At 39.1% G+C, this 18,976-nt stretch overlaps 1 protein-coding gene across 17 annotated transcripts in view; it reads left to right on the top strand.

The window, feature by feature from the left end:
• RASGEF1B (RasGEF domain family member 1B) overlaps window positions 1-18,976 on the top strand; it is a 550,562-nt gene that overhangs the window by 192,424 nt on the left and 339,162 nt on the right. For all 17 annotated transcript variants that reach the window (XM_077882673.1, XM_077882674.1, XM_077882675.1 and 14 more), the window contains one exon: window positions 4,239-4,292. In XM_077882673.1, the coding sequence (XP_077738799.1) occupies window positions 4,239-4,292 (54 nt within the window). The remainder of the gene's footprint in view (window positions 1-4,238; window positions 4,293-18,976) is intronic.

Below are 18,976 nucleotides of genomic sequence, written 5' to 3'. Positions count from 1 at the left end.
GAACCAAGCACCTTAGACTCCTGAGCAAGTGGCCCATTTATTTGTCTAGCAATTCTATCATAAAAGATCAACAAACTCAAAGTTCTAATAAGAGATCATGTTCAACTAGAATAAGTCAGTCATAACCAGTATCTGCCCTCAACAAATTGTGTCAAAGTAAAGTATATTGTAGTGGACGCAGCAGTGCTCCACACAGATGTCCCTGTTGCTAGGAGAGCGGCTGGCTGACTACTCTCAGCTGACAGCCCTCTCAGGAAATTGCCCCTGGCTGAAAATAGTCATCTTGCCCAGGGTCATGCCTTTCCAGGGCAGCTCTGAGCTCCACCCCAGCAGGGTACAAGTCGATCCTAGTTCAGCGCTTCCCGTTTGGTGGACTGAGACCTTTGTGATTTGTACCAGGGCCCAACTTCTTCCTGTGCTTGGTCCTGGGCCCTTTCCTTTCCTTCCACAAGTGGAGTTACTGAGAGCAGCCCCTAATAAACCTCCTGTATGCTAACCTCCATCTCACAGTCTGCTTTTTAGGGAGCCTGATGTGACCTATGTTTTTAGAGCTTTCCCATTACCATGAGTGTCCAACGTCCTTTTTGTGTAAGTCTTCATTTCTCTCTCATCAAAATCTGTTTTTGAAATTTTCAGAAAACTTAAAAAAGCCAAAGCAAAAAATCTGCTTGTAGAAAAAGATCTGATAAACTCATTCCTTCTAAGTTGTAACAGACCAACAGTTACAATACATGACATTTTCAATTGCCCTCTTTACACTGACTCTTATATCCTAGTATCCCTCGAGGGTTTGTCTATGATGATTCAAAGCCTGATGTGAAAAACAGAGCTCTAGTAAGTGAAATTTCAGGTATCAGTATATAAATGAACAACAGTAGGACCTCACCTTTCTAGATCCATTTGGCAAGGTGCTACACCTTCTATGTATAAGACTGTTCACCCCATGCTGGTCACTTTGCCAACAGGATTAGAAATCAGTGCTCTAAAAAGTCACTGTGCACCATTGTGCTTGCACTCCTTTGACAAATGCAGCATCATGCAAACTTTGGTGGAGGAGACTTGTTAGGGGTTTCCTCTTTAGTATAAAAATATTGATGCAATAGTCAAGAAGGTCACAGTGTGGATAAGTCACCATGTTTTGAGCCTTTCATTTCCAGTAATTAAAGTGAACATGTTATTGGAAGGTTTAGAAAGCCCACCCAAAGTCATTTACAATAGCTGTAATTAGGAAACTGGAATGCCAGTTCAAGTCTTTTGAAGGGAACGAAATGAGACCAACAGAGCGTATAAGTAAAATCCCCTTAGAAAATGGCCAAATTAAAGATACAAACTCTCATTGACCCATCCCATACCTCTTTCATACTCATTCCAGGTACTGAGATTTCACTGTACATTTGTCCTTTAGCTCAAGTGGTTCCTTTCTATAAATGTAACATTTAGAGCTACTTGTATTCATTTTTTTTTAGTGAAGCCCATTTATCTCACCTATCTCCTCCAAACATGTTTTTCAGGTCACCTGAGACTATTTTCGAAGGTTGAATGGTATTGTTTAATATAGAAGATCATTTCCCCTGAGGCTAGGGCACTAATATCACATGTTCCTTAATTTACTTTTCCTGGTGGTGTATCTTAAACTTACTTAAAATTCAATAGTAGATATACCTGGCAACAGCAAAGGATAAGATGACATGGAACTTCTGGACTATATCCATTCCTGTTAACATGGGCTGCTATTTGTCAGGGTTGAAATTAGGTCAGTGGGTTTGATTATGTTAAGATGAATGGGTCACATGCCCTCATTTTCTTTGAGCAAAGATGGCTGTTTCTTTTATGAGAACTATTTTTTTTTCTTTTTCCTAGTAACTGTTAGGTTTGTTTTTGTGAACTTTTCTTCTTGCCCTTCTTTTTTGACTTTTGCTTTTTCTCTTTTCTTCCACTACTTAAGATTTCTCCCTTCTTTCCCTTTTCTACTTTTATAAAAAAGAAATTTTATTTATTCATTTGAGAGAGGGGAGAGAAAGTGCACAAGCTAGGGGTGGGGAGGGGCAGAGGAAGAAGCAGACTCTTCCATGAGCAGGAAGCCTGACTCAGGACTCCGTGCCAGGACTCTGAGATCATGACCTGAGCCAAAGGCAGACACTTAACCATCTGAGCCATCCAGGTGCCCCATCCCTTTTCTATCTTTTTAAAAATATTTATTTATTTATTTACTTGTTTTAGAGAGAGAGAGAGAGTACACAAGCATGGGTAGAGGCAGAGGGAGAGGCAGGATCCCAGCTGAGCAGGGAGTCCTATGTGGGGCTTGATCCCAGGACCCCGGGTTCATGACCCGAGCCAAAGGTGGTTGGCCAACCAGCTGAGCCACCCAGACACCCCCCTTTTCTACTTTTAATTAAAACTTTCTAGATAACTTATATCTTCCTTCACAAACAAAATAAAAACACAAAAACTGACAGCAAACCATATTTCAAGATCATACCAATCTAAACCTTGAACTTATTTTTTTCATTAAGTATGCTTTTAAAAATGTATATCCATATCTGTGTTTTCTGTCTTTTAATGTTGCATTATTACTTTGGATCATAATATATGCTGGCTCCGATTTTTAACTATCTCTAGTGCTTATCCTAAAACAAAGCAAAATCCTAGGTGAGGTGATAGATATTTTTATGTTATGCGAGGAGAGAGGGTGAGAATGTTTGTGTATGTTACGTCTTTAAGCCATACAAAAGTCTTTATTTTACATTTCTTTTGTGGTTTTGACCCTATTCAACCAAAATAAAATTATTACTATAAATATGTATATATGTATGTACACACACAATATATATTATGCATTGCATATTATGCATTGCATATATAATGAATGTTTACTGCAGCATAGTTTGTAATACCAAACAGAAGTAGACAAACAAAAAGCAGTAGCAAAAGAACCAAAACCTGGAAGCTACCAAGTGCCCATCAATAAAGGAAAGCATACATGCATGGGATATTGGCATGTATGCATTGTCATGTGGCTATTAGAAGAACGAGCCAATCTATATGAACTGACCTGGAAAGCTATACTATATTCTTAAGTAGGATGATATAATCTCAAGAAAGAAAGAAATTTCTATATGTGCGTATGTAATATAATACAGATAATTAATATATGTCATGTAATTACATATAATGTAATATGTATCTGGGTAAACATTGAGAAAGTTTGGAAAGATGAACACAGATTTTTTGGGAGGGGAGAGTGCGTGCACATGCGTGTGAGAACAGGGGGTAGGAGCAGAGAGAGGAGAGAGAGAATCTTAAGCAGTCTCCATGCCCAGCGGAGAGCCCAACACCAGGCTCCATCTCATGACCCTGAGATCATGACCTGAGTCGAAATGAAGAGTTGGATGCTTAACTGACTGAGCCACTCAGGCACCCCAGATCAATTATTATCGATTACCCCAAAAGGATAGATCAAAAAGGAGATTGACACATTAAGAATATATATTTTGTAATTAAAGAAAAAGTAGACAGGTTTACTGAAAAAATTTCAACACCATTTATGTGGTTGACCATAGATTCATTTAACTCTTCGTAGGATAGTCCAAAAGCAGCAAACTTGTGTATAAATCCCAGCTGACCTTGCATGCTAAAATGCCTTTTTAGTGGTTCATGAGGCTAGCAAAGTACATACGAAAATATGTAAAAAGCAGATCACATGGAGAACAAGTGTGCTAAAGAAAGTAGAGATCAGATGATAAGATCTGGTACTGCTGTTCAGATTCACAAATCTCTTAAATGAGGAGACACTCCACCTCACTCACTCAGACTCAGAATAAGTTCCACTTGAGTGACCTGGTATTTGACATTTTGCACATGTCTCTTGAAGAGAAAGAAAGAGTACTGTGTGTGGTTGAAAAGGTGGGTTCTAGTTTCAGACTACTTGGCTTTGATTCCTCACCTCTTTCCAAGGTATGTGATTTTTGACAATTAACTGAATTGTGCTGCAGATACCTTGTTTGTGAAATAATGATAAATAAGAGTCCTTATCTCACTCTCATTGTTGGCCCATAATGAATGTTCCAATTTGGGTAGGGTGGCAGTGGAAGCAGTGAAGGGCAGGCAGTTTTTAAAATCCAGAGATATCAATGGAGTCGTAAGAAATGATGCCCACCGTGGATTAGAAATGAACAGTGCAGAGTCAATATCATTACACTTTGATGATTCTAATGTGTTGCTACTTTCCTCTTTTATAGACCACCATTTTCAGCACATTGGCCAGCGAAAAGCCCTTATCAGACTGCAAAAAGGTAAGTCAGTCTCTAGAATTTCTAACTTGCTGTCAGAGTACTAAATGGCTTCAGAGTTGATGACATTCAGTTGAAAAGCTACAGGATCAATGAGAATGTTCTGGTGACATGTAGCTCTCTTTCTTCGGAGATGGAAATTTGAATGGTTCTCTTTAAGGATGTGGAAAACTGTTATCATTTGACAGCATTTTGTTATACAGTAGCTCTGGTTGCATATATTTCTATCTTACTATTATCTGACATTTTATTCTGCAAGATGAGCATCAAGGCAGTCCAGGACAGGCTGCATTGCAGGCATCTATATCTTTGTTTCCAAATTTAAATGTAATAAACCTAAATTCAACACAATATAAAAATGATTTTGTATTTTGAAACCTGATCATATAGCATAAAAATCTGGTTTGGATTCACCATAGTCAAGTTTGAGAAGCTGTCATGCTGTGCAAAAGGATTAGCCTCGCTAGCATCTGATGGAAGACGTCCCTGTAATGGATCGTGCCTGGGGACTGCCTGCTACAACAGTAGCAGTGTGTCTAATTCCTGGCCTTCGCAGTCCAGGGGGCACTTTTATCCGCCTCTTTAATCTCAGGTTTAACCAGATCTTCTCCTTTTTGAGGGGAAAGAAGTGATTTCACAGTCTGAACAACTCAAATAAATTCTTTGACACTATCTATTGATATAGAAAACCAGGTGCATAAAGAGTTGACCCATGTCTCATATATTAGTAACTTGGCATTTCTTAGGGTTTTATACCATGACATTTTTTTTGCTGTGCTGCTTCCGTTTCTAAATTTGCTTGACATGGAAATAGATAGCTGAGATATTCATCTTCAAAGGTGATGTGAAGGCCCACTGTTCTGAATGCCAGCCATTTCATTATTTTGATAGTTTTCTATTGCCTATTAAATCTCCATCTTGATTGAGTTTTGCTGTATTTGTCTTGGTCTGGGCTGTCTGAGATTGAGGTCCATGTCGTATTCTTATCATTGCAGATCCTAGAGAATGAAGGCACTTCAGGGGTTCTCTAGTTTCACCTTTTTCCAGAGTGGACTGCCATTGATAGCATGTACAGATGGACTTCTAGCCTCTACTTGGATACTCTATTAACAGGGAATCCAATGACCCTGACTATTCACTAGTGAGACAAATCAAAGCATTAGAAAGTTCTTCATTTTACTGAGCCAGGATCTATTTCCTTTTGGTTTCTGTCTGATGTTTAAAGTGTGAAGCCAGTCAACATGCTTTCTTCTGATCTTCTCCCCAGCTCACTCCTGGGCTAATGATTTTCCTTCTTTATTTCTAGTAGAATATTGTTAAAATTGATTTCTAGAAGTGTGGGCTGCTGGTTGCTGGCTATCTGGTTTCAAAACTTGGCCCTGTCACTTAATACTTATATGATTGTGCTTAGTTACATAAGCTATCTGTGCCTCACTTTATCACTGTAGAATGGGGATAATAATTGTTCCTACTTAATATGATGAGTTAATATATATAAAGTGCTTAGAACAGTGCTGAATACATAATCAATGCTATATTAAGTATTATTATTATTTAATTTTTTAAAAAAATTTATTCATGAGAGATACACAGAGAGAGAGAGAGAGAGAGAGAGAGAGAGAGGCAGAGACACAGGCAGAGGGAGAAGCAGGCTACATGCAGGGAGCCTGACATGGGACTCGATCCCGAGTCTCCAGGATCAGGCCCTAGGCTGAAGGCAACGCTAAACCTCTGAGCCACCCGGGCTGTCCACGGTATTATTATTATTATTATTATTATTATTATTATTATTATTGCTTTCAAGACTAGGTTATTCTTTTTTTTTTTTTTTTTGCACACTCTTTGTTACCAATGTCAAAAATTATGTATTATTCTTCAGATGTGGTCAGTTTGGCAAAAGCACTTTGAGACTTTTCACTCTTCATTTAGAAGCTTTGTTTACATACTTGGTGTATGCCAGGTACAACATAAGACAAGGGCTATGATGAAAGAACAAGCTGTAGGCTTTCTTTAGTGCAGCACTAATATTCTACTAATCCAGTGTAAGATAGCATCATTTTCTGTTTATCAGCCATGTCTCTCTGTGGGCCATGTGAGTTTGAAGTCCTTGCACATGCTCTTAAGACATTTTCATAGCTGTTAAAAATAACCTTCTTTTATATTTATATAAATAAGTCTTTGAGTATGAATATAGCCCATTACATTTATTTTATTAATTTTTATAATTTTATCAATCAAGATAATTTATGAACCCAGTTCTGTTATCCAACTTGTGTACTACCTCTCCCAGTTCTTGTCATGCAGAGTAGCATAGTTAGTCTCTATGACTCACTTTGATTCATCCAGCACAGTTACCAAGTGCTCACTGAACACCTGCTCTGTGACATGAGCTGGACTATCACGGTGAACAAGTCACATATGGTCTTTTCTCTCATAGAACATATGGGTAGTCATTGGACAAGTAAAATTGAGATGGATGATATAATTCTTTTTTTAAGTTGTGAGGCTACAAGAGCATACACCAAGAGGTCAGGGAAACTTTCCTGAAGAAGTGGCCTTCACACAGATACCCACAGAATGAATGGGATTTGGCTATATGAAGACAAGGTGGAGGCAGAGAAATACCAAGTGTGAAAGCCTGGAGGTGAGAGGTAAAGGTTTATAAAATGTTCAGAATGTCTGAAAATTACAGCTGGAAATAGAGAATGATAAACAGTGAGACAACAAAACAAAACAAAAGAAAACAAAACACCAAACCTGATCACACAAAGGGGCTTGTAAAACCAGAATTTGGATTTATTGTAAGGATAACAACAAGAAATTTTTACTTGAGAGGTTGGGTATAGGTGACTTGATATGATTTTTACTTTAAGATCATTTGGCTTCTTGGGCAGAAGCAGCAAGATATCAGACATGAAGTCTAGATATAAAGCTATAATCTAGACAAGAAATGGCAGTGGCCAGGACAGAATAATGGCATTGAAGATTGAGGGATATTTGAGTGATAAGATCAACAGGATATGATAATAATCTGGATATATGGTAGAGAAAATAAGTAAGGATAATTCCTTGATTTCTGGCATGGGCAACTGGCAGAATAACAGTGCCATTTTCTTAAATAACAGGGTCAGGGAGGAAGTTGATGAGTTCAGATTGATACATGTCATATTTGTGGTGTTTGTTAGCTCTCCCAGCAAAGATGACCAGCAGGCATCTGGGCATGTTGATTTATAATTCAGGATAGCATTCTAGGATAGAAATATGAATACAGGGGGAATAAGCACATATTCACAGAACAGTTCACAGAGTGGGAATGGACGAGATTGCCCAGGGAATGTGTGGAGTGGAAATGAAGACTGTTTATAAAAATCTAGGACCATTGGTATATAAGGCCTGGGAGAAGACTATTTCTTGTGAAGGAAAGTGAGAAGATAGGGCCATAGATATTGGAAGAAATCAGAAGAATGTACTTTCACAGAAATCAAATAAATATAAAAGGAAGTCATTAAAAATGAGATAGTCACTTATATCAAAACTTTTGCTGGGAGGTTAAGTGAAATCAGGACTGAAAAGCATCCACTGAGTTTATTAATATTGTAGGTCATTGTTGGTTTTAGTGAGAGCCAAGTGATGGGTGCAGAAGCTACTTTACAGTGGGTTTAAGATTGAGTGAGGAAGGAAATAGAAATGATAGAATAGTCTTTAAATAAATATGTTGCAAAAGGAAGGAAAGAAATGAGTTGTTGGTGGGGAGCTATTGGGTTGAGGGATGGTCTCTTAAGATGCGATAGATTTGAGCCAGGGTGTTTAAATGCTAGAAAGAAGACAATAGAGAGGCAAGGAGATACCAAAGCACAGCATTAACCTTAGATATATGGAGGGACACATCTTGCTAGAAGAAGGAAAAAAGGATAGAACTTGTATGGATGGAGCCAGAATGGGTCCATGTCATTAAACAACTCTTGTCAGTTAACTACTTTTTTTTTGTTTGTTTGTTTAACTTTTTGGTGGGCAGGTAGGATTATTATTTAACCAGTTTTGAGTCTATGCAACTATTTCAACAATATTTATTTAACCTACAAATATTCTCCTACAATATTTTGCATAGATAGTACCATGCACATAATCAACAATTTCTGGGCAGTCTTGCCTGTTCAAATGGGGTCTATTTTAAGAAAATTATTCTCAAATCTGTGTCTCAAGTAATGAAATCTCTCCTGAGCCTTAGATCTGTGTTGGTGATAACTAGATGTCTTTTCCACAGATCAAGTCTTATTGTAAATATTTTAAACATATTCTCTCCCATCCTGAACTTTCTTCTCTTATATTCACCGCTCCAGTCAATGGCTTTACCATTCCAAGCTAGAAACATCAGTGTCATCCTTGATTTCACTTTTTCCTTTACTTCCCACATCCAACTAGCTATCAAATTCTGTAAATTCCGTTTTGAGATGCCCCTAGAATCTCTCCATTATCTTTTTCCTTCCCTTCTTATTTCTCCTTTGGAAGATTGCAACAACTCCCTTTCTATTTTCTTATACCAAGTCTTCTCTTCCTCGTTCATTTTCCAAAGCACTACCAGATTTACTTTCCAGAAAACAAACAACAAACACAACTGTTCATGTCAAATATTATTTAAAAGCATCTAAGAGGTTCAAATTTTATTCGGGATAGACCTCATACTTCTCTGCATAACTCAACAAGTCATTCCCATTATCTTAATCTCATCCCCTGGTATTCTACTAGGTGCTAGAGTCTCATGGGGAGTTGTGTACTGAGGATGAGCAGCAGAGAATGGTCCTCAAGCATGTTCCATGTCTCCTGCTACCTGTTTTATTCTCATTGTTATTTATATCTTTGTGTCTTGATAATTTTAAATCTCTTAGTGCAGGATATTCAGACCCAGATATGTCAACTCAGCTATTTTTGTGTAGGGACATTCTGTCACGGCACTATTCAACTTCCAGTACTTTTTTTAAAGAAAGATTTTATTTATTTATTCATGAGAGACACACAGAGAGAGGCAGAGACACAGGCAGAGAGAGAAACAGGCTCCATGCAGGAAGCCCGACGTGGGACTCGATCCTGGGTCTCCAGAGTCACACCCTGGGCTGAAGGCAGGCGCTTAACCATTGAGCCACCCAGGCGTCTCTACTTCCAGTACTTTAATCTGAAGTAATAGGCAAAACATATATTCTCATCTCCTCTCAGGGGTCTTGGCTCTGACCCTGACTCTCACCCCTGGGCTAAAGGTCAGAGATAGGTTAGGGGTGATGGGCAGGTGAGAGTGATGGATGGGGCAAGGATAAGGGCTAAAATGAATCCCAGGGATGAGTTAAACATTAGAAATTTCTGTTTCACAATTTACTTGAAAATGAAAAATAGGAGTTTTCCAGTTTGGTATCAAAATGACCTGCTTTGGGGCCTGGATGGCTCAATCAATTAAGCATCTGCCTTTAGCTCAGGTCATGCATGATCTAGGAGTCCCGGGATCAAGCCCACATCAGGCTCTCTGCTCAGTGCGGGGAGGGGGGGAGGTTCTGCTTCTCCCCTTGCTCCTCATCCTGCTCATGATCTCTCTTTCTTGCTCTCTCAAATAAATAAATAAATAAAATATTTTTAAAAATGACCTGCTTTATCCAGTTGTAACTTTCATCTGTATATGGTAACCTAGAATCCCAGGCAAAATCCTTTCTGTTATCATAAAAATAAGTTCCTCAGGTTGGAGAATTTATTTAAAAAATTCAGCCACCATTTTGATTGTTTATTATAACTTTTTTTGGTGGGGGTTGGGGGGTTCCATTTCTCTCTCTATATGTCCCTCTGTTCTCTCTCCCTGGATTCCTGATATCTTAACCCATATCAATGAGAGCTTTTTTCTTTTTTAAAGACTTATTTATTTATTTGAGAGAGAGAGAGATAGAGGGGGAGGGAGAGGAGAGGTAAAGAATCTCAAGGAGATTGAGTGTGGAGCCCCACACAGGGTTTGGTCCCAGGACCCATGGGATCTTGACCTAAGTGGAAACCAAAATTCAGATGCTCAACTAACTGAGCCAGCCAGGCACCCATCAATGGCAACTTTTAAAAATAAGATCTTTAAGAAATGTATCCTTATTGTATAAAAAGTATTGGTTTTAGAATTTATGGAAACCTAGAGGAAGTCTATCTGTTGGTGGCAGTAATTTATGGGATTATGTGTGGCTGTGTTGACTGTATTACCTATTGTACCCACCTTGGCTGTGACTTGGGCCCCTCCACTAATACCAATGATGTGTGAGTGTGCAGAACATGTGCCCACATCATCTCTTAGCCTGTTGTGTGGTATTTTTATTTTTAATAGACATAGATGATGCTTCACTACCTTCACTCTTACTTTAGGAAAAGATGGTTAAGGATATAGAATGTAATGGACTATTGGAAAATTCAAGTTTTTCATCAGTGTTGATAAATAGATCTCTGGGTAAACAAAGCCCAAGATAGTAATATCAGCAGTTAAGATATTTACTCACATTTGGTTCCTCAGCCATTTGAAACTATATTATATCTGGCTTCTTCTTTCAAAGATCAAGACTTACTGTCTACACAGCGTTCACTGACTTCCACAAAGCTGGCTGGGCAGAGTCCCATGACTCTCAGCTTCTTGGCAGAATTTCTGTACTGGTAGGTCATGGTAGCTTCTTCCCATGCCCTGAGAAAGGTCATAAAGAACAGATCAACTCTGTTAGCATTGAAGAAATTCCTCTCTCCTTCCCTCCCCACCCCTTGAAAGACAGAATCCCATGTACTGGAGGAGTCATAGTGAAGGGTATGATTTCAAATAAATTTGAATGCTGTTTACTTTTTAAATAGTTTTTTTTTTTTTTTTGGAAGCTAGGAAGGTTCATTTTTGACAGAGTGCTATTTTTGCTGACTTGATGTAGTGCTCTCTGCTGGATAAAGGGTGGTGTATGTATGCTTGCAAATTTCTATCCTTTCTTCATATGTGCCAATACAGGCTACTAATTTATGGGAAGGACAATTGTATCCCTTTGAACACAGGGGAAGCACTTTAGTCCTTTTCTTTCCTTGCCCCCCCCCCCCCTGCCATCCCCTACCTTACTCTCCCAGCTAAGAAGGAGCTCTTAGCACTCATTTGCAATATTTGGGATAAGATAGGTGTTTCTGGATGCCATGAGCTCTTCTTTCATCTCTATTGTTTGGTTTTGGTTTTTATTCTTGCATTTTCCCAATCCCAATCTCCTGAGATGCAATATGGTGCAGGGGTTAAGAGTACAGGCACTGGAGACCAATTTCTGTAACTAGAGTCCCAGCTCCACCACTCATCAGCTCTACAACTTTGTCCAAGTTACTTAGCCTCTCTGTGCCTCACTTGTTTCATGTATAAAATGAGACAAGGTATAGTATCAACCTGTATAACTGTTGTTAAGGATTGAATAGATGGTTCCATGTCAAATTCTTAGAGCAGTGTCTCGGTAAGAGATGTTCATTATTCCATCCCTGTGCTTGTAGAGAATAATTTGAACCTTGGCACTTTGAGTCTCACTTTATCTTTTTGCTCTAAAGGGACAACAACACCAAGGAAAGTACAATAGACTTGGACTACAATGCACATTTGCAAAAATGTAAGCTGTAATTGCATTGGAGAAATACCCTTGTGTGGGTCTCTAATTCTTAGTAATTCTAATTCTTAATGAGAATGCACTCAAGTTCAATATTGTTATGGGTTTCAGCTCTGTAAGAGCAAAGCATTTTTTAATAAATGAAACATAAAACCTTCCTAATAGTACAGTGAATATACTTTTCTGTACCTCCAGCACCTGATACAATTTTGAGCCTATAGCAGACATTTAATAATGTTTGTTAATTCATAAACTTGGCATAGTGTCATTCCACCAAAAGCCTCCAACAGAAGGCTCAAAGTGGAAAAGAAATGGAGGGGGAGAACTTATTTTTGTATGTTTTCCTATGCCAGCACCTAGAATCTTTACAGGGAGGTAGATATACCTTATCACTTGCTTGGAGGTACAGAATAAAATATAAAACATTCCTGTCCCTCAAATAAATGTATATACATTGCCTTTTCTAAATGTTAATATATATGTACCTTTTACCCATTAACCTATATTTGCTTCTTTTTTTTACAGCTATAACCTAACACCAGGCATTTTTGTAACCATAATTTCTAGCCTGGGCATCTCAGTAACTTTCAGAAATTTCTTTTTCTTTTTTCTTGATTCTTCTTTTCATTTTCTTCATTTCTCTATTTAGCTTTCTCTATTCTCTCCTTCTTTCCTTCCTTCCTTCCTTCCTTCCTTCCTTCCTTCCTTCCTTCCCTCCCTCGCTCCCTCCCTCCCTCCTTCCCTTTTTTCTTTTCTTGACCTAATATATCAGGTAACAAGTTATAAGTTATAAGTTGTGTCCTTTTCCCCATCCTGCTGCCCACGGACACATAAAATTTATTCAAATCTTTAGGCCCAGACTGAGAGGGTGATTTGGATTCACCTAGACCCAATTAATTTACTATTGTAATACATATTGAAAGTCTCCCATGATTACTTAGAGGGTAAAAGACAAAAGAATCCCTCTCATGAATGAATTGATAGTTTAGGGAGTGGGCAATACTAGGATAAATCACAACAGGTTAAGTTCTATATGCTTTGGTAGCAGAGAAAATGTTGTGAATAACCTTCCCTGGTTACTGGTCGACTCCCTCTCCTATTCTTCTCTTACCAGGACAACATCTAAATGCACCTCTGGGTTCTATCGGCTTGGTGGCCAGGACTATCTAGGTTTTAAATCAGAGGCTGAAGGATGGTCTTCTCAAAGACTTGCCTGCCCCATGGAAATTAGTGGGATAACTCTCCAATGTTGCTAGCATTTTAAGTATTGTTACAGGAGATCATGTGCTATGTCCTGCTTCTGGGTTTGAGCCTAAATTTAATGATCTTTAAAACCACAGACTGTGCAGGCTTGTGGAACTGCCTATATATGTTGAAAAAAAAAATATGATGCGGCCGGTGTGGAATTGCAAGATAAGCAGAGAACCCAGTAAATGACTCAGTGGGAGTTTTCCCCGAGGGAAGGATAAAGAAAAGAGTGTACTGTTTTTTTGGCAAAGGAAACTGGCACTTAACATGATTATTGCAACTCTGGGCACTTGGGTTTTCCCACTGGGGAGATCAAACGTGGTAACAGCAGAGCTGTTCTTTCAAAGCTCCTTCATGAGCTCCAATCTCCAACTGAGATGTCAAATGGCCAATATCCCTGGCAAGAAGAGCTTTTTAATTAATTAGTGCCTTGATCTGGCAGCTTGCTGCAAAAGCACCTGAACATGGATGCCTGTGCAAAGAACTGTGGAGGGTCGCTTCCGGTGACTTGCTGCCCTCCCAGAAGCCTGCCTCAAGTGTCAACCTGTCTCCATGGGAAAGACAGGTGCTGTGTCTTCCTCCTGAGGCCTGTTTTTCCTCTTGGTGTTCTTCAGAGAGAGGATTCTGGCAAAGTTTTTCCCCTCATGCAGTCCTAGAGGTGGGACAGAGACAAAAATGAAAGTGTTATTTTCAGTTTCTGTTTGGAGAGCCACAAAAGCCAGCATCTGGAGTAAGCAGAAGGTGTTGAATGGAAGGTTGCACTGTGGCTGAATCAGAGTCTGTTATCTTGCATAATGGAAACCTGGAAATCCCAAGGTTATTCAGGCAGGAAGAGGTTTTGAGGCTGGTCTGGCATCATCAAGGTAATCCAGCATTTTGAGAGACATCCCTCTGTTATCTCTTAAAGGTCTTAAAATCTCAGTTGTTAGAAGCAGTGCTGCCAGGTGTCTCAGAGGAAGCATCCTGCAGGGTTGCAAATGTTTTGTGTGCCCTTGTGCTGCCGTGAAGCACCTTCTGCTCAAGTTGCTACAGGGATGCCCTTTGGAAAACTCTCTTCAGTTTACTTATAAAGGACAGAGATATCCTGAGGGACAGAGCTCTCTGCTCACCTTTCCTAGCAGAGATGTGCTGTGGTACAAATCATAGGATCATAATGAGGACCACTGACTGTGGAGCTTCCAGTCCTGCTCCAGCTAGAGCATCTGGCTTTCTTCCTTTGTTTTTAGCGTTAACCATAAGAGAGGAAATGCTTTGTGTGACCATTTCTTCAATGCTCTTCCAGGTTCTCAAAAGTTTTTAAAAAATCTTTTGGTCCTCTAGAAGAATGTGATTATGTACTTTTACAAATCAAATGGAGTTATTATTTATCTATTGGTAAACATAGGCTATGTAATGTGTAGAATATTTATAGCATCAGGTAATATAATTTCTAGTTATATATAAGTAATTAATGACTCTAGAGCCAAACTGCCCAAATAAAATGCTGCCTCCAGCATTCATTAATTCTGTGATGTGCATCAAGTTACTAAGCCTCTCTGTGCCACACTTTGCTCTTTTTTTTTTTTTTTTTTTGGAGACATCATTTGTACTTTAGTAGTTTAGAAAGGTCTAGTGAGTGAAAGCCAATAACAAGCTTCCACACTGTGATCAAAGACAGCCAGAAAAGCATTTTATGCAGTATATTACTATTATAAGAAAGACTGAAATCCAAAGTTAACCTGAGCTTTGTTTTCAAACTAGAAAATATAAAAACATAAATGCAAATTTAAAATATTATGTTACTGAGTGCCTCAGCAAAGTATAATATTACTTCAGATTTAGATGTGGGAGTGACCAAATGAGGATACGGCTATTAAAGCCTTGAGAATAAATATAAAGCCTTAGACAGATTGAGAAGCACAAGGTGAGAAACCAGGTGAAAGGAGAAATTTGGGGAACAGTACTTTCTTAGAAGTCAAACAAAACAACAGACACAAAAGGATTCCGAGAGTTTGAAGATGTTGAGAAAAGAGAAATCAGTTGGCTCAGGAATGTCTTGGAGATGGAAAAGAAAGGGTGCTGGCCACAGGAGTCAGAGCACAAGTGCAGAAATTAACCTTGACTAGAAGGAGAAACACCCCACCTGCACAGAGAACATTTCAGTATGAATGGATTTGGGGGTAGCATTTCTTCATTTTTAAAATGAAGATAATAAAAGCACCTACCTCAGGGAGTTACTGTCCGGTAAGGACATCAAACTCAAATCTCGTCAGAGTCTACATCATTTCTGAAACTAGTTTCTCTTGATCAAGACACGGATCTGTTCCCCCACTCCATGACAAATTATTTCCCCATCCACACACACACAACGGACAGTGGTAAGACAGAAGGGCGATAACCACATGGCTTCCTACCACTAGAAAGGGGAAACAGACTCACGGCAGCTGCTGGTTGCGTAATCCTGACATCTGTGTGGCCCCTTACCTGGAGTGGGCTTGCTTCTCTTTCTAGGGGATACCTTCCCAGGCCTCTGCCTCTGCCTCTGAGAGGCTGTTCTTTTACTAATATCCTCTTTGGCCACAAGCGAAGGTGGCATTACAGAAAATGCCCTCATCAACTGTGAGCGTAGACACCAACACTGAATACTCTATCTTGCCTGTTCTTAGCACCCACCTACTGACGTAGACAACTTAATTCTTGGCCACATTTCTCTCACCATGTGTTTTTGGAAGTTCCTAAGAGTTTTTCATATGGATTTCTCAGGTTTCCTGATGGAGGTCTGCTAACTTGTCACCTGAGGGAAGCTTGTCTTTGCTTTGGCTGTCAGCTTTCCCTGGAGACGTCGCTTACCCGGCAGCCTGGTGGACAGACGGGCACTATTGCTGTGTAGCTGTGCTCCATAACCTGCAGGGCGCTGCTTTTCTTCAGTGATAAAACTGGAGAACGCCCCTCTCTACAGGTCTGCAAAGTGGTTGGCCCCTTAAGCCTCAGAGAGGCACTGCTTGTTCTCAGCATTCCACAAAGTCTTTCATGAACACTGTGTCTTCAACTTCAGATCTTACCACACTCCCCACTGAGGCACAGGACCTGTTCCTCAACCCAGGAGGAAAGGTACATGCCATGGCATCCCCTCCACTATGCTCATTCACCCCCTCCTTGCCAATATTTTCCTTTCTCCTGAACACTGTTGCACCAAATTTTCTGCCTTCTCTTTTATCCAAATACAGGTCCCATGTCTTAGTACATTAACATATGTGCTCAAGATGGTCCCTACTCAAGCTGGTGAATAGCTCAAAGTCTTTGCTCTCAAGACTCCTAGTTGTAGGAAAGTGTGAAGGTTAATTCACCAAAATGTTGGTCTTTTTGTTCCTCCAGACACCAATTAGTTGCTAGAGGAAATCCATGTTTACGTTTCTAAAGCTCTCTATCTCTGTTATGTGCATTTTAGCAGTGTCTGGATTTAAAGGATTGAGAAAGCCAGAGTGTCTGTAGATTCTTATCTCGTCCTCCATTCATAAACAAAGGAAGCTAGATCACTTATTGAACCACCCACTCAACATCTGTAGAACCAAGCTTGCCACCTCAGCATTTTAAAAGTTAAATCACGGGATCCCTGGGTGGCACAGCGGTTTGGCGCCTGCCTTTGGCCCAGGGCACGATCCTGGAGACCCGGGATCGAATCCCACATCGGGCTCCCGGTGCATGGAGCCTGCTTCTCCCTCTGCCTGTGTCTGCCTCTCTCTCTCTCACTGTGTGCCTATCATAAAATAAAAAAATAAATAAATAAAAAAAAAATAAAAAAAAAAAATAAAAATTAAATCACTATGTTGTGTACCTGAAATGAATGTAACATTTGTGTCTAATATACTCAAAACAACAAATAATAAACAAACAAACAAGTACATAAATAGATAAAAGTTGGCTCTTGTTCGCAAACTATTTCTAGTGGGATCAGTGAATACCAGGCAAAGTCATGACCTGGTCAGGAAAACCTATCAGTTTGGCTTCAACTTAATGTAATTTTATTGCCATTTGTAACTGTGAAGTAAAAAAAAACCAAAAAAACAAAAAAACAAAAACAAAAAAAGATTTTATTTTTTAAGATTTTATTTATTTATTCATGAGAGACACAGAGGAAGAGGCAGAGACATAGACAGAAGGAGAAGCAGGCTCCCTGGGGGGAGCCTGATGTGGGACTCAATCCCTGGACCCCAGGATCATGACCTGAGCCAAAGGCAGATGCTCAACCACTGAGCTACCTGGTGCCCCTATTTTCTTTTGAAGTCACTCCTCTTTTCTTCTCTTTCAGTTCCAGTGTAGTTAATATACAGTGTTATATTAGTTATATTAATATACAGTGTTAGTTTCAGGTATATAATCTGGTGTCTCAACAATTTTATACATTAGTGCTCTTCATGACAAGTGTACTCTTAATCCACTTTACCTATTTACCCATCCCCCATCCATTTCCCCTCTGGTAACCATCAGTTTGTTTTCTATAGTTAAACTCTTAACTATGGAAAACAAGTTTTTTGTTTTTTGGTTTGTCTATTTTTTCCTTGTTCATTTGTTTTGTTTCTTAATTCTGCATATGAGTGAAATCATATGGTATTTGTCTTTCTTTGACTGACTTATTTCACTTGGCATTATACCCTCTAGATCTACCCATGTTGTTGCAAATGGCAAGATTTCTTTCTTTTTTATGGCTGAGTAGTATTCAGTTGCATACACACACACACACACACACACACACACACACACACACACACCATACCTTCTTTATCCATTCATCTATTGATGGAAGCTTGGGCTACTTCCATAATTTAACTACTGTAAATAATGCTGCAATAAACAGGGATACATGTATCTTTTCCAATTAGTGTTTTGTATTTTTTGGGTGAATACCCAGTAATGTGATTCCTGGATCATAAGGTAGTTTCTTTTTTATTTTTTTGAGGAACTTCCATGCTGTTTTCCACAGTGGCCGCACCAGTTTGCATTCTTACCAACAGTGCAAGAAGGTTTTTTCACATCTTCACCAACACTTGTTTCATGTGTTTTTGATTTTAGCCATTCTGACCAGGTGTGAGGTATATCTCATTGTGTGGTTTTGATTTACATTTCCCTGATAAGTGATACTGAACATCTTTTCATGTGTCTATTGGCCATTTGTATGTCTACTTTGGAGAGATGTTTGTTCATGTCTTCTGCCCATTTTAATCAGATTATTTTTTTAAAAAGATTTTATTTATTTGAGAGACAGCAAGCACTCAAGCAGGAGGGAGGGGCAGAGGGAAAGGGAGAGAGACAAGCAGACTTCCTGCTGGGTACAGAGCCCAACATGGGGCTCAATCCCAGGACTCCAAGATCATGACCTGGGCCAAAGTCAGATACTTACTGATTGAACTACACAGGCACCCCAGTTTTGTTTTTGTTTTGTTTTTAGTGTTGAGTTTTATCAGTTCTTTATATATTTTGAATAATAACTCTTTATTGGATATGTCATTTGCAAATATCTTTTCCCATTCTGTAGGTTGTTTCTTAGTTTTGATGATTTCCTTTACTGTGTAGAATTTTTTTATTTTGATGTAGTCCCAACAGTTTATTTTGCTTTTGTTTCCTTTGCCTCAGGAGATATACCTAAAAAAAAAAAAGTTGCTATGGTCAATGTCAAAGAAGTTATTGCCTATGCTGTCCTAGGATTTTTATGGTTTCTTGTCTCACATTTAGGTCTTTAATCCATTTTGAGTTTATTTTTGTGTATGGTGTAAGAAAGTGGTCCAGTTTCATTCTTTTGCATGTAGCTGACCAGTTTCCTCCCCACCATTTGTTGAAGAGACT

Source organism: Canis aureus, chromosome 33 (genome assembly GCF_053574225.1).
Source record: "Canis aureus isolate CA01 chromosome 33, VMU_Caureus_v.1.0, whole genome shotgun sequence".
In the NCBI taxonomy this organism is placed as follows: Eukaryota; Metazoa; Chordata; class Mammalia; order Carnivora; family Canidae; genus Canis; species Canis aureus.
Note: the sequence above shows the minus strand (reverse complement) of the source record. Positions and strands in the feature narration are given on the sequence as shown.